Below are 25,859 nucleotides of genomic sequence, written 5' to 3'. Positions count from 1 at the left end.
TTCCTGCTGTTTATATCATTTCCTTTTCAATGTGTTTTAGCCAGCAGTCTCTTCTGTCTGCCTTCATTTTTCATAACTAAACAAGCCAAGATATTTTAGTCTCCTTCATTATGATAGACTCTGCGTTTCCACAATCACCCTAGAACAAGGGCACTAATACTTCCTCTTCTCTATTGGAAGTAACTCACTTGACACATCCTAAGATTGCATTTGCCTTCTTTAAACCCTCATTACATGGGTGGCTCAGTCATCATCATCATGCTATTAGCTAAAATGTCCAGGTCTTTTTTCTCCTCCAACCGATAAGCCCTTAGTTTACAGCATAAATTCTCATGACTAATCCCCAAGTATATGACTGCATTTTGACCTATTGCATTTCATTCTATTGCCATTACTTTTGTCCCCAAAGTCATCCAGTTTTTCCTGTATGCTTCCAATTGTGTGTCATATGAAAATTCAATCAACCAAGCCATACTTTTTGTGCAAATGTAAAAAATGAAAACATTAAACAACATTTGTTCCAAAACCAGTCCTTGTGGAACTGCGGTATTAACATGCCTCAAACCTACTAGCCTTCCTTTTGAGCACTCCCCACTTCCTCCAACACTGGGGGTACTAAAATACATCTTCCTTATTTGAATTAATAAACACCCATGTGGCACCCATATCAAATGCTTTACTGAAGGGCAGATAGATTATTTTTACTGCATCTTCCTTATTTAGAAACTAATCTCTTTCATTAATAAAAATAGATGATACATTAGTCTGGCACAATAAAACTTTGCTAAACCCATGTTACAATTCATCCTGTATTCTTTCTAACTCCTGGACTTTAATATTTTTTTTCATTCAAAATTCCTTCCAAAGTTTCAATACTGCTGAGGTCAGAATAACAGGCCTACAGTTGCCTAAATCTCTTTATTTCAACCTTCTTAAATATAGAAACAACATTTGCAGTTCTCCAACTATATGGCTGCCCTCCAACTCCAACTTCTTAAAGTACTTCCTATTGCACTGGAAAGTCCGTGTTTCCTTAGTTCTTTCAGAATTTGGGGGTGCTGATTATCTAGGCCCTCACTTGACTGCATTACATCTTTGACTTTTGCTTCTCCCTCAACTATGGTAATTTCCATTTATATGCCCTGTCATTTGCTTCCATGTTCAGTATCATCATACCAATTAAAAACTGAGACAAAGTAGTCTTTTAGTTTTGGGCCATGCCTAGATTATCTTTAATCTCTACCCCATCTTCACTGCCACTTAAATACTTAATGCTCCTTACATATTACCATAAGTAGCTAAGAGCTGGCTACTGACAACACAGCATTTTTGTGTGAGATAAGAAGACAAAGTCAGTGGTACCCTTTGAGAATGGTTCACTCAGGAAGATGAAAATTTCTGTTTCTCTTTCCCACTTATTCACAAACTACCAGTAAGATAAAGCCTAGCAGTAGGAGAGGTCTCACCTGAATGAAAACTGTAAAGAATATCACCACAATAACAGAAGTGATGAACAATTTCTTTCTAGGAAACACAGCAGCAGGGAGCAGAAATACAAGAGAAAAACAGATGGCTCCTCGGAGACCTCCATAAGCAATGATAAACTGGTCCTTGAATGTTAGGGGAATTGTCCGGAACATGTTAATAATCTGAGTCAAAACAAAAACACCTGAGAAAAAGATGAAGACACGTAAAAAGCAAAAATAAAGCAATATAGAAATCCTCCTCAGTGTTGATGTTTATTTAAAAATCACACGTTAAAATTATTTCTTAAAGAGAAGGAAACTTCTATTTAGCAAAGTAAGAAATTTTAGTTTAAAGCAATTGATAACGATTTTCAAAAGTAGTTCTAAGGATGTGGGCCTTAGGTATTTCAAAAATTGCCTGTAATGGGAGTTAGCTGCCAAAATAACTTTAAGGCTCTTAAATGCCTCGGGAACTTTCAAAAATCCCACTAGAAACATATTTACATCTATAGGTACATGTTTGCATAAAGGACAACGTGTCTCAATACTTTAAAAAACAGAACTTTAGATGCTTTTTCAAAATTTTACCTAGGCTCAAATCCTGCAAACATATATTTACCTCTACTTACATGAGTAAGCCCATTGAAGTCAATAGGAAATGCATGTTATTAAAGATTAGCACGTGCATGAAACTGGTGTAGGACTGGGGCCTACAGCAGTCCTGTGTATTGAAAGGAGGTTGTACCACCGGCACAGAAGCCAAGAATATTCTTGAAAGGATTTGTTTCCTCTCAACACACAGAATATAAACCCTACTTTTCTAAAAAGCCCAAGAAATTCAGAATATAGGAAACAAACATTTACTTGCAATACCCTTAATAACATTTATGACAATAACTAACAAATAAACATTAAAAATGGATACGTTTTATGCTGCAGAAGTGTTAATTATTTTGGCAGATTCTTTCACTTCTGTTGTTTCTGTTTAAACATAGCTGTACCTTCAGCTAAAGTGCTCATGACAAATATGTAATTTTATTTTCCCTGCGGCTATAAAAATGTAGAGGCTCACACTAACTTAATGGGAGCAGGATAAAGATCAAAGAAAACTCTGGGACTGACATTAATAAAAGCTGACTAAACTCTTTGAAATCATGGATACCTAAACGTAAAGAGACCATTGTGCAAGTGACTAATTCAGCTTCATTAAAATCCCTAAAGCTTTGATCTGAAGTCACATGCCAATTGTAGAGTAAGATGTTATTATAGTCTCCAATATAAAGACAAGAGATTCATCATTTAGTCTTCAAACAGAGATTCACTATTTCTTTTTTAAAGTGCCCGTTCCCCAAAAGATTTGTGTTTTACTTTCTCAAGTACAAATCTCAGACTCTCTCACCCAGTGCACGCCAGATCAAACAGAAGAGAAGAGTAAAGCAGACAAAGGCCCAGTTCCATTCATGGTTTTTTCCAACAGTAGACACTCCCATGAATATAAAGATCAGAGTCTCACTGACACTGCTCAGCATCTTCATGAAATACTTTATGGTTGTAAAGGACTTCTGGGAAACATTCTCCTCCACATATTTATTCATGGTCATGGCACAAGCTGTTATCCTGCAAGGTAAACATTATCCTTTATTGTATGTATTCCAAATCCATTCATCTCAGAAGAACAGCACTAAAATGGTCAGCTAATAAGCATTCCCACTTTACTACCATTCTCAGCTTAAATAAACAACATAATTGTTCTGATCACTACTGCATTTTACATTTTAATATACATGTATTCATAGTTTTTTTCAGAGGGGTGGGCTTTCTGAAAAAGTATTGGTACCATTTTGCAGAGGTCACTGAAAACTTATATTCTGCACTTTCCAAGAAAACAGCTGAAAAAAGTACAAAGCAAAACATTACACCTGCCCTTCTGCATACCTGAATTCTGATTCCAGCTCTAAGGGCTGCCAAGAATGCGCAAGTCATGGTGCCAGAAAGCGAGAAAGCAAGAGGAAGCCAGACGGTGGCTGTGTGACGAGGACACTCCCCCGAGAGGAAGGAGTCCCGAGTTCCAAGCCTAGATTTCAGATGGTCCTGTCCATTCAGCTTTCTGTATGTTGGCCAACCTTGCTTTTAGTTGCTTGGTACCCACATCATAACAGGATACTGCAACCAACTTATATGCAGTGCATCTAAAAGGACCTTGAGATAATGCTTTTAAGATCTATTGTCCATGCTATAATTTTCTTCAGATCCTGGAAAACAACACTGTCTTCTCTGGATGAGAAAGACCAGCAGTCAGATGTTTTTTAAGAATCTGGATCCCACTAGGGCTCCTTTGTACAGCCAGAGGCTTGAAGTCCTGTAGCTAATGAATCTTACCACGAGGGAACAGACCTGCTCTTTGCCCCTGCTCCCTCCCCTACACACATAGGCATGATGGAAGCTGGAGGTGGCAGGCTGAAGCACAATGTATCCCACTGGTCCTTGGCTAGTCAAACAGTCCTAAGGAGAATGCAGCTTGATAAGCTACACTGGAAAAGGAGTAGAGTTGCAAGAAGGATACACTGGGGGTGGTACAGAGGGCTTAGAAATGCAAGGAGCTAGGGTGCTAACAACAAAAGCACGGTCTCAAAATAAGATACTGGCCTCTTGGCCGAGTAAGTAATCTCTTTCCTATGATTTTGTTGTTAAAAAAACAAACAATAACAAAAACAGATGCATTTGTGCAGTCATTTGATTGATTCAGCATCTCCTAGGACTGTCCTGTTCCCTAGCAAGCCCACAAAAAGTGAAAAGTAGGATTAGGTCATACTCAGCCCTCATCTGTTCTAAACAGCTGAAAATTATGCCCAGTACCACCTGAATGTCTTCTCAGGTGAGTTAAATGGATTTGGAAAAAGACTGGAAATTAGATACTGTTCTCAACCCTATAATTGCAGGGTCTCTGGGAAGGAGAGCTTGTTGTAGCTCCCTGGAAATGGACAGAAACAAAATATAGTGAAGAGACAGGAAATAACAAATTTTCCTCCTCTCCATCTCTTGAAATATGCAGTACTACAAATATTAAAATGATCTTTGTCTTCCTAAATGAGTTGTATACAAGGCAATATAACCTGCAAATGAGAGAGTACGCCTATTTTTCCCAATTTTGTTTTACAGTTTTTTTTCCACCTACTGTGAAACTGTACTTATCTGTACTTCCCTCATTCTTTCATCTCAGGTTGTTGACTTTTGCCATATTTAAACCAGGCAAAGAATAAATAGCTGATTACAATAGCACTGCATCTAGCACACGATTGAGTAATAAAAGTCCTCCTGCAAAAACAGTGAAGTTTCTGTTGTGACTGGAATAAACTAGACCACTGGACTGAGTTCTCAAGTTTCTTTGACCTACTAAATTTACAGTAATTTCAATGTTTATTTCTTTCAGCTCATTCATTTGCAACTGCAAAAAATAAAAATAAAAAAAGCAACACACATTTCACAATACAAGGTGCAACTTTAGAATTAAAAATACAGCCAAGCTAAAAAGTTCAGATCCCTCCATTTTTCAGGCTCATGATTCTGATTTAAGTCCAGATCTAATTACAGCAAAATCCATTTCCTGTCCTTCAGAAGGGGACATTCTCATTAGGGCAGCTTAGGGTATGACTAGTCCTGCTATTTATGAGTTGCCTCCCCAGGGAGGATAAATAGCTGTTTTAAGAGTCACTCATCCCCATGAGTATGTTGTATTACAGGAAGAGGGTACAGGGTCAGCTCTAAATTGGTAAATCAGGTGCCTAAATGGGACTTAGGCACCTAAATTTTGCCTAGGTCACAAAAAACTGACTCAGAATAACCCTGCTCCAGGGGCTACAAAACCATTAGGTGTTTAAGTTCAATGAGCACTTATATTTTGGCTGAAAAAAAGCACTAAACACCTAAATGTAGACTTTCAAACATGTGCAAAACTCATCTCCATCTGAACTTGGGCTGTGATTTAGAAGCCAAGCCTAAACTCTATCTATACTCCCAGAATGGATAGATCAATTAGGTGTGCCCTGAGCACATCCAACTCGCACCATCACTACTACATCCAGCACAAAGCATAATATCCATAGTCACTTTCACTCAAAATAGGGGTGGTAGCTCCACAGCCACTAACTATTATAGAAAAAATAAATCTAGTATGTGAACTTGTTCGTAAGTGGGAGCCCTGGTTGACAGGCTAAGCTTGGTCTGGAGGGACTCAAAACCACATCTTTCACCTCTCAAGACTATCCTAACCACCAAACTATAGAAGAGTCAAGTGGGTGATTCTTGCATTCCTTTCTCCATATTGATACAGCTTCAGTAGGAGGGGTGATCCATGTGATCATTTGATAAGACACACAAACAACCCTGGGTGCTAAGACAAGAAACAGGAACACCTTTCTGCTAAATTAATGTCTTTATCCCCAGCTTACAGATTCAGGTTCCCTATTTGCTGTCTTTCTGGCCCTGTTTTGTACATTCTTTGACGCACACTTTCTCAGCTTCAAGAGAAAGAGTAGAGGGTACCCCCAACCCACTGATTGTATAGCCTGATGGGTTTGAATCCCCTCAGGTTGAGGAAACCCTGGAACTTGTTGGGTAATCTAAACAATGAAACATCAAGTGAAAGTAGCTACCAACACCCCAGAGGTCTGCATCTCCAGTCAACACTTTATCCAGTGCTCAAAGAGGAGCAGTTTTGCTACATGTGTATCACTCCTGGCTCATCCAAATGTAACAATTAGAATGTAACAGCTGCTGCCCTTTTGAAATATTCCCCTTCTGTAATGGCTCCAAATGTATTTGTGTCTATACCCATAGATACTAGGGCTGTGCAAAGCTTCAGTCCCTGATTCGATTCAGCGGAGATTTGGCCCAATTAAGTAGCTGAATCTCCGAATCCAAATTGAATCAGAGGACCCTTTAATCTCTCCGAATCGATTCAGAACCCTACGAATCGATTTCGAGAAATTCAGACAGATTCAGCGATTCGGACATAGATACAACTTTAAATGTTTTTTCTACATACCTCTAGATAGCAGAGGCTCTGAATGCTGCAGTGCTGGGGCAGATGCAGTGTTCCACAGAAATACGGGAAGCTCCCCAGAGACTTGGCAGCAGACCAGAAAGTGGACCAGAAGCACATCCAGGCCCACTGGGGAATGTACTGGGGGACTCCCCATACCCCCCGGCTTGGTGACTGGTGCCTCCTGGGTCTGGAGGGGCACCCAGGATCCCCCTGCAGCTGATTGCTGAGCCATAGGGGCATGGGGGGTGGGGAGGAAGGGGGCAGGCCCACCGCACTCCCCAGCAGACTCAGAAGTGGATCAGAAGTAATTCCAGTCCACTTCCAGGTTTGCTGCCGAGCATGCTAGAGAGCTGCTGTGGGACTCTCCATCTGTCCCAGCATCGCAGCATTCACGAGCTGCACACAAGTAAAAGGGAAATGGTGCATATATCTTGATTGTTTGATAATACTACATTTTCTTTTCCTGTAATCTATTGGAATCATGACTTTTAAATGTCTAACTTTTCTTCCATCCAGGTAAATGAGCCAAGTTTCAGAAATTCAGAACTGAGAACTGCCTAGGATATATGGAAACCCATGTTTCAGAAAATAAAAAAGAAATAATTTTCTTGAAAGTAATCCCTGAATTCTGTTGGAGAGAAAATGTCATTGTCAGCAATTGCATAAATCCTTTTACTTCCACTGGTACAGTGGTTACACTGGTTTGCTTGCATCCTATGCAAGTCTCATTTATTGTTCAGACAGGTTGCTCACCTTTTCTCAGGCTGCAAGAATCCAAGATTTTTACACCAATGACATTACAAACTCCTCATTTTCTAGTCAGTTCTCACTTTTCCAAATAATACCTTTTAAAACTGTTTAATATCATATTTTCTCACATACAATATGCTCCAGAATATAATACACACCTTGTTTTTGAATGGCAGAGTTATGGCTGCATAGAGCAAGGATGGAGCCTAGTCTTAGACTGGCTCACCTTTCCTGATTAACTAAAACTGAAACCCAAACCATTGCTGAAGACTGGTGGCTCTACAATTTTAAAGTGAGACTCCAACTCTATGAAATGCTAGAAAAGAGACAGAGAGCAGGTAGGAGACAGCAAAATTCCCTTAAAAAAGGTTAACTTAATTAGTGGAACATCCTGGCCATCAAATGGGGGGGGGGGGGGCGGTGATCATAAACACCTCTGGAGTGAAGAACAATGAGCTATTAAGTCAACTAACTTCCTCAGTTGCCTGAATAGCAATGCAACAGCTGCTGCACTTGTGGAGCAGGAATCAAAGCAGGGTGCTTTTATCCTAGTCAGGAAATAAGCTTCCCCTGCTAAATACATGCCCTAATTTTGGCAGGTGATTTTTGGAAGAAAGGTACATTTCATATGTTTCATAGATTTCATAGACATTAAGGCTGGAAGGGACCTTGAAGATCATCAAGTCCAGCCCTCTGCCCCCAGGGCAAGAAGTCAGCTAGGGTCAAAGGATCCCAGCAAGATAAGCTTTCAAACGTTTCTTGAAAGAGTCCAGAGTAGGTGCTAGCACCTCTGGAGGGAGTCCATTCTAGGCCTTGGGGGCTCAGACCATAAAGAAGTTTTTCTGTATGTCCAGCCTAAAATGGTCACAGAGGAGTTTATGACTGTTGGCCCTTATTATCTCTTGGGGCACTCTGGTGAACAGAACTTTCCCCCAGATCCTGATGCGCACCCCTTACGTACTTATAGGCAGCCACCAGGTAACCCCTGAGCCTGTGCTTTTCCCGGCTGAAGAGTCCCATGGCTCTCAGCCTCTCATCATAAGGCCTGTTCTCTTGCCCTCTGATAATGCATGTGGCTCTCCTCTGGACTCTCTCAAGCTTCTCCACATCTTTCTTGAATTGTGGAGCCCAGAATTGGATGCACTATTCCATCTGCAACCTCACCAAGGCCGAGTACAGTGGGAGGATGACATCCCGAGATTTACCTGAGAAGCATCTATAGATGCAAGCCAAAGTTTTGTTTGCTTTACCAGCTGCGACATCACATTGGTGGCTCGTGTTCATCTTGTGGACAGTCATAACCCCCAAGTCTCTTTCAGCCGTGGTGCTAGCAAGTGTAGCACTGCCAAGCCTATAAGCGTGCTGTGGGGTTCCCCCCCCTCCACCCCCCAACAGCGGAGTACCTTTCATTTTTCTGTATTGAAGGACATCAGGTTTATATCTGCCCACTTACTAAGCTTATCCAAGTCAACCTGGATCACTAGCCTATCCTCAGGTGTGGACACTATGACACTAAACTTTGGGGCATCGGCAAACTTGGCCAGTGTGCTTCTGACACCGATGTTTATAAAGATATGAGAATATATGGCACTTTGTAACGTTTATCTGGACAATAACCAGACATGGTAAAAAGGTGACCTAGGTTTACGCTTTATGCAAAGGTATAAAGCTTTCTTTATGGTAAAAGGTGACCCAGGTTTATGCTTTCTTTCAAGTACTACACTGCACTGCTCCAATTCAGCACAGACTATAGGTCCAAGACCTGCAATGGGACTGAATCCATAACTCTCCAACATTTAGTGAACTCTGTTTGAGATGACAAAATAGATCAGGAATGAACATCAAAACCTGCCTTTAAAGTTTTGTTTTCAATACAGTAAATCACGTAGTTTGTATTAAAAGGGTAGAATGAGCATCTGCCTCTGCCCAAACTCTGGAGCACTACTTGGCTGCACTGGACCTAAGATAATCTATATGGAGAGATAACAGGCACACAATGCCTACCTAACACTTGCCCAGTCAGGTTCAAGGTCTGAATAGATCATGCAGGCAAAAGAAATGGGATAGGGAGAGAGGAGAGCATTCCAGACCCTTCCCTCTCCCATCGGTGGTCATCATGACCCAGAGGTTGAGCTATAAATGATCACATTAAATTTATTCCAGGAAATGCCCAAGTATAATATTGGCACAGCATGACACAGAGATGCATATTTTTCTTTAGTTCACAATCTAATAAGAAGTATTACAAATATAAGCTTGGAGTAAAAATGCACACAAGACACGTGGAAAGATAAATTTTTAGTGGGGGTAGAGGATAAAAGCTTAGTGTTTTTCTTCATTTCTTCAGAGCCAAAGTGGAGCCTATTGCATCTTGACCCTAGGACTGTCAAGAGCAAAAAGTATGAGGTATACACATTTCCGTATTTTCATTATTATTTTGCACCGAGGTACAGGTCCCAGTTACACTACAGTAGCCCTAGTATCATCTGTTGATTTTACATTAGGCTCAGTGTCCAATGCAATATTTTTATACAAACAACTATTATTCCCTGTAGAGTTTAACCAGTACTTTTTGGTTTAGAAGCCCTTTAAGTATATAATTAATCATAAGTCACCAGTGACATTTGACTAAGGACAGGAGGAAACTGGAGAACACATAGATGCTATGAATAGCAGCAAAGGGAAAGGATGGGACATTGCAGAGCTGGGTCAAACTGGATTCATGTGTTACTTTATTTAGGTTCATGCCACAGAAAGAAGCCTGTGTAACCCTTAACTCCTTATTTCTATTAAAATACCTTCCACTACTTATTTTGTAGTATGCTTCTGTTCTCATATAACTTAAGTCAGAGGTATCAAACTCATCCTGTAGGGAGGTCCAAATCTGGATCACAGGGCTCCTATCCTGAACCATGAGGAAGTAGCAGCACCAGCTCTGAACCAGAATATATGGAGGTAGCTCCAGCCCCTGCCATGCTGTGGTAGCAGTTCTGGCTCCAGCACAGGGCATGTGATAAAAGCCTATAGCTGGGGCAGTACTACAATAGTGGGGCAGGTGAAGCAGGCAGAGGGCAATTGGCATGGTATCAGCTCTCACTCCCCCTCCAGCTGCCAACTGCCATGTCTACTGGTGCCTGGGGACCCTAAAGTCTGTAGCTGATCATAGGGGCGGTGGTGTTTGCCACAACCGACACTATGCCCCCTAACTTCTAGTGGCCTTCTGGTAGCCCAAGGGACTGGAGAGAACAGGAGAGAGTTTGGTTTGGTAACCTTAACGTAAATAATTAGGAGTGTTTTTCCAATTATATTATGTCTGTGATCTGGAGGAAATTAAATTGACATGCCAGCAATACAAAGTAAGCAGTTTTGTCTTCAATCAGATGATAAAAGTATTCTAAGTTATTAAAAGAGGTTTCAGCAAGTGTGAGAGAGAGATCAACAAGCAACTTCTGGAATCTAAGTTAATACTTCTAAATCCTAACTGCATCATATTTGCCACTAGAACAATGCAAAGATATTAAGGAAGGTTGAGGTTGCCCTATATAATTGTTTGGAATCAAAATAAGCCGTCTAAATATACTGGCATGCCATGGCTGTCTTTTCTAAAACTAAGATAATGCATAGAACACAGATTTTGTTTTTCTAACTGAAGGATTTCAGTTGAATACAATCATACTGTTATGAAAAGTAACAGGAAAAAATATTATTTTACATGCAACTAAATTATGTATATATACCACATAGAGTATGTACACACACAGTACAAACACATATCCCAAAACAGATATACACAGACCTATTCACCAAAAGTCAAACTGAGATGTTTGCTTTAGGGCTAGATTCTGCAGCATATAAAACAATTTGATGGCTCTGGGCTGGCCCACAACAGATCCCAACACTCAGCTGAGTGTCAGGAGCCAGCCTGAGGCAGCCCCAAGGTCCATGACATAGATGTCCCCTACCCCATTGGGCTGGGGGCAGAACCAGTTCTTGGACCCAAGACCCATCTCCCACAGGCAGACAGAGGGTCATGGCGGGGAGATGCAGTGTGCCTGACATCAGGGGGTGTCTCCCTGATCTTGGGCTCTCTACACCCCAGACATCTGAAAACCATGTGTGCAGCTGAACTATGTTCATGGTTTTCTGACATCTCCAGCACCCAGAGACCCAAGGATCAAGGAGCTCTCTTCAATCCCAAGATCCCCATGCACTGAGAATGTCAGAAAACAGTATACACAGTTTTTAAAGATCCCAGGTAATGGGACATGGGATCAGGGAGAAGCTCCCAGATCCTTGGGTCCCTGTGCATAGGGACCTAAAAGTACCAGGTGTGCAGTCCCGATAGGCTGCATTCACAGCTTTTACTTATGCCAGCACTTCAGGAGCCTGGGATCAGGACCTGTAAGAACCATATGTTCAGCCCAGCTAGGCGGCACACCTGGTTTTTAATCATACTGGTGCATGGGAATCCTGGGATTTGGTTTCTTCAGGGGTTCCTGTGCTCCAAGACCTGTAAAATCTGTGTGCAGCTCAGCTAGGGTTTTAACAGTCGGCTGACTGTCAGCTGGGGAAAGTGACTGCATTTGGGTCAGTTCCAGATCTCAGTGCAATCCCAGCTGACAATCAGCTGGTTGTCAGGCACCCAGTTTTTAAATTGTGAGTGCAGGGGGAACCTGCATTCATTATCCCAGCTCCCTCTGCACTGACAAGTAAGGTGTAACTGGGATCTAACCCCAATTCAACCGTGCATCCTGCCAAGCATGCATGGCATGGCAGGCAGAGCAATTGTTGGGACTGTGGATCAGATCCCATCATGCCTTTAAGTGGACACAATCAGTGCACTACTCAAGTGATGGAACATTACTCGGTGTAAGAAAAAGTTTGCAATATCTGATCCCCATTGAAGACTAGTTTTGCATTCTCATTTGCTGTTTTTCTTATTAGTAAAGCATCCTGTGGGGGTACTTACGCCATGATGCCAGAGAGGTGAAACATTTCAGCCGTTATGTATGACAAGTAACTGTACAGGAAGACAAAGAGTGGCTCAATAACTCGGATTTTATGAGTGAAACGGGTAGTAAATGCTGCTACAAATCCCAGGAGGATTCCAATCAGCACTCCACCAATCCCCACTACAAAGAATTTAGCGATTCCAGCAAATACATCAATGGTCTCAATTGTGCGCATCTGGCAGAAAGACTTGAACAGATTGTACAGCACCTACGGAAAAAAGAAAGTGCATTACATCTCAGAATCCTTCAGCAGTTCCCTCAACAGCAGTCTGCCTACATTTTAATGTGGAACTTTATTTTTTGTCCCTGCTCTGAATTCAGTTTTGAAATCTACTAAATATTTAGTATTTCTCTCTTTAATGTTTGTTATCCATAGACTTCCAGACATTCTACAACGAACTTACAATATCTATTTGAACATAAGATTGCCCTGATTATAAGATGACATCACACTAATTAGATTCCATGTGAAAAATGTATATATTTGTTACAATTTTCCAGGTATAGAACCTAGTAATTGGAGGTTTGCCTTGAATTTGTCCCCCACCCGCTGCTACAACAGGAAAAATAAATCTGAGGGATCAGGTAGCCATTTGCTCTCTACTTCCCATCAACTTTTTCCCCTGGCAGTCTCTTCCTCCTCCCATTATTGTCTGGCCCTGTTCTTCCTGAGAAAAAAACCAAAAAAACCAAAAAACCCTTGAAATTAACCATGGCTCTAGCAATTTGCATATAGTGCCATAGACTTAGTTCATCCAGAATTGATGTATGTTACCTTTTTTTTTTTTTTTTTTTTTTTTTTTTAAATTTCTGCAAGTTTTAAAGACAGGTATTTCATAAACATAATTTTGAGCAGCACTTTGGCAATCTAATATAAACATATACAGATTTCATTTCAAAGGCCAAATCAGTTCTAGATTCAAAGTGGGCAAGGCCCAATAGTCAAGGTTAAAAATTTGACTGAACAGAGCTCAATCATCAAGTCTATATGGCTCTACCACTGGGCACGTACCCTCCCTCCCAGACCCACTGGTGTGGGGTTTTAGATACTCCCCCCAAATCCAGGTAGGCATCCTACCTACAAGCCCCAGTCCTGGAGGCCTTGGGGTTCAGATGTTCCCAGTCTTGCTTTATCTTAGCCAAAAGGCTAAGATTGTGGTTTTTCCTCCGCCAGGTAGACTATGCATGATATTAGTCCAAACCCAGAAGGCTCATGATCTACCACATAGTTTGCTGGGCTGGGCAAGTCACAACACTGCATACACAGAATCCTTCTGTCCTGCCCTCTCTCAACCTGGCATATATGATTAATATGGCCCCAACCTCCATGGTAACCTCACAACTCAGCACTGCACAGTAGGTGTGTATATTCCAGATACCCCAACAGAGGATCCATGTACTAATCAGCCCCCACTCATGACTCATGAGTTCTTGTCACAAGTCCTAGGATGCTCCAAAAATTTAAGTGCAGAGGGGGCGCAGGGCAACCTAGTACAGCTTCACCTCATGAAGGGTGAGGCCAACACTAATCATATGTGCCAGGCTAAGACAGGAGCTGATAGAGGGATTCTGGGTATGCAATGATGTGGCTCACCATGACTTGAAAAAGTTGACAGTGACGGGACTGTGCTTAATGGGAAATACCATGTAACTTAAGTAGATGGACTGCACCAACCTATTTTTATGGTAAATTCCCATCAGTATCTCAGCCTTTTTGACTAAGAGCAAATGCAGCATTTTTGGCACCAAGGAGAGGTTGTCAGGACTGACTCTGCTGTGGCCCTCCCAATTCTGGTATTTCAGTACCTCCAGGACCAGTGCCAGTTTCCTGTGGAGGAAACACCAGCCTGTTTCTTTTTTTAAGGGCCACAAAAAAGGTTCCTATCAGCATCTCGGCCTTTTGGCCAAGACCAAGCATTTCTGGCATGAAGAGGAGGGTGTCAGGGGTAACTTTGGCCCTGGTATTGCAGCATCTCCAGACCTGGTGCCAGTTCCCTGTCGAGGGAACACCAAACCCATTTTTTTTTGTTAAGTGCCATAAAAAAGGGTTCCCATCAGCATGTCTGCCCAATGGGGCCCATGTGTTTTAGTCATGCTCAGTGTTGGCTGTATTTAATCAACTTAGTAGTTGGTTCTAATTGCTGAGCATATACTGGTTTTGGCAGCAGTTTAATGATAGACAATGTAATTATAAAGAAATCTTACTACGTGATTATGAGTGTTTTTTTCCCCCATGCCAATGGGGGGAGGGGGGACACCTCATCTTGGAATTGAGTAAATACAGTAAATATGCGCATTTCTCTTTTGATGATAGAGTCACTGAGTATTTACTTTTCCAATACACATGTGCATTAAGATGACAAATGAAATACCTCTTTGGTTGTTAGCTGATACTATGTCAGCTTTTACTCATTTCACATGTTGGTGCTGGTTGTATGATAATGACTCATTAATTTCTGACAACATTAAATGGAAAACATATATCTTTTTTCCCAAGGTCCCAAACTAATGGTATTTTTATAAAAGTTGAATATTAAAATGTTAAATTTATATTTGTGCTTTTTATGCTTTCCTAATCAGGTCCCCATTCCAGTTTTATACAGGATGAAGAACGGTATATGGTATGGATTACATTTCAGTAACATTCAATATTCCAGCTACTCTAAAAGACACAAGATTCATAGAATGAAATTGTCTACACTTACAACACAATTTGAAGGCCACCCACACATGCTATAAAATCTAGATAGTTCACAAATTCTGAAAGCTGAACCAATAATGTTCACAATAAGTTGCAACCTCAGCAGCACACCATGTAGTCAATATGGAACTTTTACACAGAAGTTTTTTATTCCTCTCTCTAAATTTTTTATTAAACTGAATAAGGTTTCTACATGAGCAATGCTATTTTCATATGGGTATCTTACCTGTATTTGTATTGCACTAACAATTTAGCTGCTTGGTCTGTGACTAGCTCAGATTTGCCAGGATTGCATGCTGGTTTATATTTACTCAAGGACCATAAGATTTGGCCTATTGTTTGATTAAGGATCCATCTGGCCAAATGAAAGAGAAGAACTGAATAACAGAATTAAAAAATATATAACAACAAGTGAAAAAATGGCTACATTGAGTCTAAACTTGGCTGTGACATTGTTAAAATTTCTTTACAGAAATGCTGAGTCAAGAAGTAGTAACAAATTGCATAAACAATGACCCTTTTGCTAAAATAAAACACACCAGGATAGCTGTAGATGTCTTCAACTGTGCAATCCCATCTACTATCCACATAAATAAAGACCCAATGGTTACACCACTTCCTTGCTCCTGTTTCTATATTAGTATATTCTGTGCAGTAGAGTAGACAGAGATGCCACATGCTATTGCTCCAGAGCAAGCAAGAAGAGCAGTTTAGACCCCTGCATGGCTTCTTTACATGTTAAAACCCTACTTCTGCAGCACTTACACAGAACTCAAAATGTGGCTCATTGTTTTTATCAGTGAAGGAGATGTCTTTAAATTAAAGTTAAAGGCGCCTTTTATATTTTCAAAGCCTATAAAAAAATTATATTGGGCACATAATTGAGACATGATGCCCTGAGGGCCACTGATATAAACCCATAGAGAAACATATGTTTTTGACCTACTCAACTCATTATGAACATGAAGCAATCCCCTACCAATATGTACATTTTCCAATAACACAACCCCCTAACATTACAGAAAAACCTGCACCCTACAAATTGTTAGAATGGATTCAGTTTCTTTTGACACAGTCCCAGTACAGAATTCTCAACAAGTCTTTGCCTTATTATCATAAATGCTTTGCATTAACACCACAATGTTCTCCTCTGTAACAAGGATCAAATTGCATGTTGCCATGCTATAAACAATGCCTAGGGCTGCACTGGCCCTGATCTTAACCTTATATAAAAGACTTCATTTACACCAGAGGCAGATCCAGAAGGGGTGTAGTGGCACAGACACAACCCACCTTTTGGTTCTGATACACATAAGCTCTTACCACAGGGTGCATCTGGATCCCTGCCTTCACATAGTGAAGTGTTGCAGCTTCCGCTCATCCCCTCCTTTCCCCAGCTGCTGAATTTGGCAGGAATGGGGAGAGGGAAAGGGAAAACAGCAGCATCATTTGCCCCCTGGACTCTGGAGCCATGCAACAGCAGGGGTGACCAGACCCTGCCCTGGTCAGCTGGTGAGCTCAGAGCACCCTGCTCATGCAGTGCTCTGGTAGGAGCCTCCGCTGACCAGGCACTGCTCTCAGAGCTCACTGTACATGCATGGCACAGCCAAAATGGAGTAGTCACATGGCTTAAGACAGTGGTTATCAACTTGTGCTCTACAGACCCCCAGGGGTCTGTAAACTATGCCTATGGGGCCTACAAAAGATGACTATGATCAATCACAAGTATGTGACTACCCACACTTACAATTTAAAGGGTGGTCAGCCACCTCCATTCAAAATGTCCAAATGGGGTCTGCAAATGAAAAAGGGTTGAAAACCACTGGCTTAAATCCTTCTTCTGGAATTTACTGGGAAGCACCTTAGTTGCACAGTGATGAAAGCAGAGCATTCTTGTCAAGACCAAAGCTGTAGTGTCTGGGCTGGTGGGAAGGCAAGCAATATTCTATCTTTTAAAAGAAGCTGGTTAACTTGTTGTATTAGGTGGGGGTGGGTGGGGGGTGGGAAACGCATGGCTGAATTTCATGAATACATTCGTTAAGGACAGTGAGGCAGCGGCAAGTAGAGTGAGCAGCAATGAACTAATTGGCATTTTATGCCATTTATTAAAAGATATGATGGATTGTTCCTTGCTTCTGAAACAATTGTTGTTAGTGGAGTTCATTTAGATGGTAAGAGACTACATCAGACAACATATTTTCAGCCACTATTCTATAGAGCTCCTCACTCACTTTTTAGATTCTTGACATTCCACCTCCCTATCAAATGCCAGCAGTCAACAGTCATTTTTGGTCCCATCTGGGAGCATAACTACAGGGGCTGGATGAGCTTGACTACCCTTCACAACTCCCTTTGCTGGTAATTTGGTTAAGGAATGGTATCCTGGAAGACAGCAAAAATATGTTTTACTTTATGGTGGAGACTGTGGGAGGCAAGAGGCTTGAAAGTATATTGGCTCAACCAAACAGTGAGAGATCATACTGCTAAATGCCCACAATACTTCTCTGTTCTACCAAAGTCTGCTAGTACAACACAAAATTCAATCACCTGCATTATTTTTCAAGTAAAAAAAAAAAAATGAAAAATTTTGATAGGCAGAATTACAACACCAGCCATGACTGGACTGATGTTAAATTGTGGTAGTTATTAGGTTTTCTGTTAATCAGTTACGAATCTTCTAAAACTACCTATGAAATGGGACTAAACTGAATATCAACTTCCATTACCTGACCAAACAGCCATAAAGGTGAATGCATGATCAACACATCTGCTGAAATGAGTCCAACAGAATCCAGGAAGTGTGCCCCAAACAGGACAAAATATCAGTGATTTACTCATCTCTTTAAAAGCAAAACAGCAATTACAAAATCTGCATGGAAGACATGCATTATGGAAACAGAACTGTCAGTCCACTGTAGATACAAAATGCTGGTTGGGAGTAAGCATCACCACTTTGATCAAAGAACAAATACTAGACATACAGCGAGAAGGCTTCTTATCAGTTTTTGTTGTTCATCCTTCAAATTCAAAGATGACCATGATATCTGGCTGGTTTGGTTTCAGTGAACACGCAAATGGTTGATCAGGCCAATTTGTGCTTTGAATTGTCTATGGCACACAGAGCAAGAAATGCCACTTTGGGTTGTTTGATCAACAGCGGATGTGCTGCTGTTGCGAGATTTACGTGTTTGTGCTTCTGCTCGGCCTCAGCATTTCTGAGACAGAGATGGTAGCTCCAATATGGATGAGGCTTTGCCAGGTGGCATAATCATGAGCAAGATCTTCCCAAGACTTTGGGACAATGTTGAAATGTATCAAGGATGACTCAAGGGAGTCCTTGAAGCATTTCTTCTGGCCACCCTGAGGGCACTTTCCCTCCTTTAGTTCACTATAAAAGATCTTTGGCAGTTGCTCATCTGACAGCCTGGTGATATGGCCTGCCCATCTCATCTGTGATTTCATCAACAGTGTGAGGATGCTTGCAATGCCTGCCTGTGTAAGAACCTCAGTGTCTGGGACCTTATTAGCATAAAGACCTCAACAACAATTTAAAATTCAAATAATCATTTCACATTTGTTTTTGCAGTACCATGCTGCAATATAGACTACTACCGGGGGGATAGAGATAGATCAGGCATAAGCTAACCAGAAAAAGAAGGTTCTGAGACAAGTTTTAAAAAATAGACGCGATTCAGTAGCTTGACTGGGGGCAGAATCAGGTAAATTGTCAGGTGTTAAGTGGAAAACCAATTGGAGAATCATAGGAAGGAAAGGAAAATGTGGCCGATACTGAAGGACCATATTGAGCAGCATGAAATCAGGGAGGTAGATTAAAGAATGTCCTTGAAAGTCTAAAAACTTTGAGGACCATTCTGCATTAAGAGATGAACAAAACAAAAAAAACCCCAAACAAACAAAAAATCAATGATGAAGGAAAGCTCTATAGTCCTTTCTTGAAATTCTGTGGCCCTTAAAATATAAAGAACTGGAATTACTGATCACAAGATAGGTTATTACAGGAACCATGACAGAAGGCAATTAATGCATGGGTAAGAATTTTACGTTAGGCAACAATGTCTGATGATATTTCAGATATGATGAAAACAGGTTTGCACAAAGATAGTGGATGGCTCAGGAAAATGCTAAACCATCTTTGCCTGGTTTCATCATTAGGTGAACATCCGAATCCAGGCTCAGCTAGTTAGTGATCAAAAGTACTATCTGATGGCTGGTTGGCAGCCTATGCTAAATAACTTGGTGACCTTAGTGCATATGTTATTGGACAGGGGCCCACATCAAATACACATTAATAAGAACCCAAGTTTGTGGTCTTTATTTGATTTGTACACTTTCTGAGGTATGCCACGGAATCCATGCTGGGAACAACACACATTTCTGCATCGGAGGAAATCTTATAAATTATGCTTAGGAGTCCAAAGATACTCTAAAGACTGAAGATTTTGGATAGTGAAATTATTGGAATAATGTGCCATCATTACTCATTATCTAGGAATTCTTGCCTCAAAAGAGAATCCAGTAAATACAATGCAACTCCCTAGTTTTGGTTTTCAGTAAACTGTGACAACCAGCCAGAAAAAAAAATATGGCACAATAGTATTCAGTCAAGTACTCGATAAAATGAAGGTTTGTAAAAGTAACTTACCACTGTTACAGCATCGTTCAACAGAGACTCTCCAAACACTAGGATGTAAAGCTGTTCATTGACATGAATATTTTCAAAAACAGCCAGCACTGCCACAGGATCCACAGCTGAAATTAAGCTGCCAAAAAGCAAACACTGCAGCAATGTGATATCAGTCAAGCCAAATACTTGAATCTGGCAAATTCCAAAGAGGGAAACCCCAATCCCGATAGCATTCCAGAGTGTGCCCACTACAGCATACAAGATTATAGTGCCAAAGTTCTCAAAGAAAAGACGAGTTGGCATAAAATATCCTGCGTCGAGTACAATTGGAGGAAGGAGATACAAAAAGAAAACATCACTCTTCATTGCAGGTGGGGACTTTTCCTCTGCTCCAAAAATAATTCCACCCAGCAGTAGTCCAACCAGAATAAGCAGGCAACTTTCAGGTACTACCGAGGGCAACTTGTGATAGAGATGAAAGCCTTCAAGGGGAAGTCAAACAAAAGAAAATGAAAAAAGTATTTCTGTGGAATCCAAAAACTATCTTCATTTCTGTTATCTTAGTCTTTACATCAAAAAAACAGGAATCACAAAGTAACTTTGGGTGTCTTTACATGTGCTCCAGTATACCTATATCTATTATTAATTTCAATATACCCCTATATTTTTAATCAGATACTATTTTTCTTCATTTTTTATGATGAATAAAAAATAGTACATCATAATGCAATAGATGTAGACAAAAACATTTTCAATAACCTTTTCAACAATTCTTCATGGTTTTTTCAGGGTTTTTTTAATTAATTAAATTGTCGTGCAAATTGAAATATTTGATAATGGCAATAATTTAAAACAACTGTTTTTAAAAAAAAAAAAAGGCCTGATTTTCAAAAGGAATATTGTTTAAGGAAGTTTGAGAAGCTCCAACAGAAAAGAGTTTTTAAAACAATAAGAATGACAGTCAGGCTGTGGTATTCTTCTCCACCAGAGCTATTACACAGCAAAATCATTCCCTTAGTTCCTCAAAGCTTGCTGGCTTTCATCCAAGCCACTAAGGCAAATGGAAAGGCTTTGGGTCAGATTGCTTATGAGATTAGGGAGAGTAAGAACTCCCAGCATACCTCCAACTCCATGGCACACAAGATATATCCTGGATAGAAGAATGCAGTGCGAGTGTCATATCTAAGGGCCCAAAAGGAGGTTATATACAGTTTAGAGTCCATCATTATTTTAGCAGCGCAACACCGTAAAACCACCATGCAGGATAAATAATAAGACCAGAGAACAACAGCCACTCGTAACAACCCTCTCATGTCTAAAAACTGTTTTCAGTTCACATTTAAATGAAAAAATTTTGTAATGGTTTTGACTGTATTTCCCCAAAGTGTCTAATTCTTGTTTAAAAGTTTCAGATGCCCAATTCTGTACATTCTCTCTCTCTCTGTTAACCTGCCCTGCAGAAGCCAACCAAGACTTCAAAAACTTTGTAGATACAAACTTTACTGAGATCAATGTGATTCTGTGAAATAACTCAAAACAAACCGTCTTACTGAAGCTGAAAATGCCTTTATTTAAAAGATGTTCCAGCCAACTCTAGTAAAAATATTTACAGTAGCTTAATAAGCTTGGCCTCTAGGTTAATGAAAGATTGTTCATGCACAATGAGAGGTATTATTTAAATTTGTTCATATCTTATGAGCTTGAGCTATTATTGCAAGTTACTTAGTCCATAAAAGGACTAAGGTGTGGTAATGCTGTGTTGCCACACCTAACTTTGAGGTGCCCAGTTCCGAAGTACAATTCACAATGCTAGGTTAGGCACCTAAATTCCCTATGCAATGAACAAGGAAATCTAGCCACTGCAGAACAGAATTTACAGCAGCAAGCAAGCTAAGCAAAGAATCACTTATAAGAAGTGGGCATATCTGAAACCCTGCCTCAGTTTGCAGATTTAAGCACCTAACTCAAGAGATACTGGGATTCAGACCTAAACCTCTTTCTGCCTACACTTAAAGGTCTAAATTGTTCCTGGGGGAAAAAAAAGGAACATCATACTGGGTGCATCTACACGTGCACTTTACTGCAGTTGGCTAATTGCAGAGTCAACTGCAGTTGACTACTATATGAATAGAAGCATCTCTTGAAAATACAGAGAAGCAATTCTCCTAGTCTATTCAACACTGGTGAGGCCTAACCTGGAATACTGTGCCCAGTTTTGGCCATCACACTTCAAGAAAAATGTCAAGAAATTAGAAAGAGTCCAGTAGGGAGCAACAAAAATGATCAGAGGCCAGGGAAGCAAGACGTATGAGGAAAGGTTGAAAGAAGTAGGGTTAATTTGGTCTGGAGAAAAGAAAACTCATTAGATAATTAATACATCTTCAAATTACTAAAGGGTAGCTATATGAAAGATGGAGATAAACTATTTTTTGCAGCCATGAGGAACAGGACAAGCAATGCTCTTTAATGGCAGCAGGAGAAATTTAAGTTGGATATTAGGAAGAACTTTCTCACTGAGAGTGGTTAAGCAAGCTACTGAAAGAGATGGTGGGATCTCCATCCTTGAAAGCTTTAAGGGGCAGGTTAGACAAACACTTGACTTGGTTTAGTCAGGGATGGTCCTGCTTCGAGCAGGGTCATAGAGGAGTAGACTAGGTGACCTCCTGAGGTCCCTTCCAATCCTATTATTGTATGATTCCTGGGCAAGTGCTTTAACCACCTAGTTATGCTATACAACGTAAGTACCACTGTAGCTTCTGTCTCCTCCAGCCATGTTTTCATAGAGTGCCTGAACCAATCATATGTACCCAAAGGGACAACTTAGGCACTTAAGTGCCAGAAGAAGGGAGTTTGGGGGCTATGAATCACATAGACACCTTTTTGGTGCTCTCCTGAAGTGATTACAGCCACAATAATTTGCACCTGCTGAGAATGTGGCCAACTGATTTCAAGAAAACAATCCATACGCCATATAATAAGCACATACAGTGGTGTTTGCAGAAACAGGACTGTATGGTTTCTACTCAAAATTTGGCTTTATATATTTCAATTTCAAAAGTGGAATGATAAGGTTTTACAAGTGATGATTACATACTGAGTTAAATTAGTTATTTAAATAAATGTGTTCATAATTTTCATTGATGTGTGATGCAAAAAATCAGGCACTTCAAGTCAAAACCTAGTAATTGCATATTTTCTCTTCTATTTCTAAAGTTTTGTTCCAAGGCTAAGATCATCATCATCAAGAACTACTCATAAACCTAAGCAGCTAAATATATGCCTTGGCTTACAGAACATCTTACTGCTTTTACACAGCATGTCAATAACCTGTGTTTTCCAAATCATTACATTGCCAGATTCAGTTTTATTTTAGCAAGTCATAAAAATTTAATTTAAAAATAAAAATACAACTTCCTGGTATACAGAAGAGAGTGACGCTATCCAATACAAATTTTTCCCACACGAAAGAATGTCATTTCTAACTCACTCAAGGCTGTATTTCTATGGACTATTCCCAGGATGTAGGTAAGCACTGGAAAAATACTGTAGTCAAACATTTTCATTTGTTTTCCATCAGTCCCTTGCCACAATTTTTTCTTGGGTGCATTTTTTTAATAAAGAAGGTAAACTGTCTGCCAGGTATAGTTATTTTAAGCCAGGGGTACCCAACCTGTAGCATGGGTACCACAAGTGGTATGGGTAGCCTCCATGTGGCATACAGCAGATTGGGGAGGGGACTGGCAGCACAGTGGTAGATAGGCCAGGGAGCAGAAAGCAGAGCATCAGATCAGGCAGGGAGCACAGGGCAGGGAGCAGAAACCCAAGCAGCCGATCAGTTAAGGGGAAGGAATCAGAGTGGCACTCAGGCAGGGTATGACGTTTGTCCCCAAAACAGGTTTGTCCCCCACTGTTTTAAGCCATGGAACTGAGCATGTAAAATTCATACAGCAGTACATATAAATGTGAATGCAGGGAAACAAAGCTGAAGGGATGCATGCCATTTGTACGTTAACACACATGGATGAATGAAATTCTTGTTTTTTCAGTGCTGTTCTTCTTATTTTGTAATCAAATAATTTAAAGTGTATATCTCCTTTAACTATTCTTGGCACAATTTCTAATGATAAAGAAATCTTTCCATTCTTACCACTTTGCTTCAAGTAACCCAAATTCTCTGCTAGCCAACAGGCATGCAAAAACATCAAATTACCCGCCAATAAGCAGTAAAAGACAATCCCTCCAGTGCTTGTTTTTCAGGGACTCTTCGAAGAGTTATCCTTTATCCAAGCAGCTTTCACTGTACCCATCACAGTGAAAATACACTCTGCAATGGCTTGTGTCTCACTGAATAAAGCAACAGGGTGCAAAATGAGACCAGGACAGAGCAAAAGCAAATCACCCTGGGGTTCATATCCAACTGGGTATTGGCCAAATGAGCCATCAGAGGCACAATATGCAGCAATATAGATTTTTTTCCCACCCTTTATGAGAAGACAATTGCTTAGGAGCTTCACTGTCTCTTCCTGCTCGGCAGGCAGAGCCAAACACAAAGCAGAACTCCTGAATGAGGGGCCACTTGGTAGATTCTCCTTCACAACAGACTGGGGGGCGAGAGGAGACAGGGCAGCTGTACTGCCAGGTTTTAACAGTGGAAGAAAAAGGTAGAGAGGGAATTAGCCCATTTAGTCTGAAGTCAGTCAGAAGGCAGTGTAGAGATGCACTAAGTACATAATATGGAAAGGTGGATAGATAATTTAATTAGGGGTTTGCTTTCAGGAAAGTTTGTGCTATCTATATCTCTGCTATTGCATTCTAACAGCTACACTCTGCTCTAGGCTGTCCATTCACAGAGAGTGAAGAGAAGACATGCACCTTTATAGACTAACTAATATAGGTAGGTAGGGAAATAGATAATTTAGTTCATGGCTTGCTTTCAAGAAAACTGGTCCCATCCTTCCATCCAATTGCATTCTAAATCACTGCACCCTACTCTAGGCTGCCCTTTTACTGCAAGTGAAGTGAAGATGCACATGTTTATTAGACTAAATAATATAGATGGGTAGGTAAGCAAAGCAAGAAAAGCAAGTGCTATATAGATATAGATATATCTATCTATAGATATAGATATATCTATCTACCTATCTATATGAGTGCTTTCTTTCCTGAAAGTAAGTCACTACATTATCTAACTATTTATCTACCAACTATCTAAGTATCTGCATTATTTAGTTAGTCTATAAAGATTCAGCTCTTCATGTTACTTTCTGTGAAAGGACTGCCTAGAGTGCAGCAATTAGAATGCAACAAGGCTGATACATATACATATACAGACAGACATATATACTGTAGTTAGATACAGCTATTATAACTAGTTAGATATAGCTATGTTATACTTTGATACAGCTATACATACGTAGTTATAGAGTTACAAAGAAGTAGCACAAACTTTCCTGGAAGCAAGCCACCAACTAAATTACCTACCTACCTATATTATTTAGTTACTCTATAAAGGTCCATCTCTTCACGTCACTACATGTGAAAGGACTGCCTGAAATAGAGTGCAACTGTTAGAATTTAATAGGACAGACCTATAGATGTCTAGTTAGTGAATTACGTGTAGATGGACAATTATAGCTAGCTACAGCCATGCATTTCTAGTTGTCTAGTTACAGTGCGTTACATTTAGATGGACAGTTACAATTAGCTACAGCCATGCATTTATAGATATCTAGTTACAGTGCATTACATATAGATGTAGTCACAGTTAGCTACAACCATGCATTTCTAGCTGTCTAGTTACAGTGCTTTACATATAGATGGACAATTATAGCTAGCTATAGCCATGCATTTCTAGCTGTCTAGTTATAATTAGATGGTTAGTGACATATGGATACCCAGTCACAGCTAGATCCAGCCATACATTGACAGCTGTGCAGTTCTAGTTAGAGATGGCACAAGCCTTTCTGAAAGCAAGCCGCCAAGTCAATGCCCTCCCCGCTCCGTCACTGCTCAGCTGGCCCGTCCGGCAGCCCCTCCAGGCCGCGCGAGCCGAGGCGCTGCAGGGGGCGGGCGGCACTCACCGATCTTGGCCAGCGAGGCCAGCAGGATCCAGAGGGTGATCTCGAAGGGCACCTGCACGTGCGGGTAGTCCAGCGTGAAGACGTGCAGCCGGGTGTCCTCGGCCGGCGTCTGCAGGGGGCCGGCGCCCGTGGCCGGGAGCGCGGCAGGGGCCGAGGAGGCG

The 25,859-nt window shown here is 40.7% G+C and overlaps 1 protein-coding gene across 1 annotated transcript in view; it reads right to left on the bottom strand.

Annotated features, from left to right (window-relative positions):
- SLC9A2 (solute carrier family 9 member A2) overlaps nt 1–25,859 on the bottom strand; it is a 65,324-nt gene that overhangs the window by 18,739 nt on the left and 20,726 nt on the right. The window contains exons 2-5 of the mRNA XM_025213187.1: nt 19,637–20,100; nt 12,230–12,480; nt 2,866–3,083; nt 1,467–1,669 (exon numbers count right to left, since the gene is read on the bottom strand). Of these exons, the coding sequence (XP_025068972.1) occupies nt 1,467–1,669; nt 2,866–3,083; nt 12,230–12,480; nt 19,637–20,100 (1,136 nt within the window). The remainder of the gene's footprint in view (nt 1–1,466; nt 1,670–2,865; nt 3,084–12,229; nt 12,481–19,636; nt 20,101–25,859) is intronic.

This window comes from Alligator sinensis, unplaced genomic scaffold (genome assembly GCF_000455745.1).
Source record: "Alligator sinensis unplaced genomic scaffold, ASM45574v1 scaffold680_1, whole genome shotgun sequence".
Taxonomy (NCBI): Eukaryota; Metazoa; Chordata; order Crocodylia; family Alligatoridae; genus Alligator; species Alligator sinensis.
Note: the sequence above shows the minus strand (reverse complement) of the source record. Positions and strands in the feature narration are given on the sequence as shown.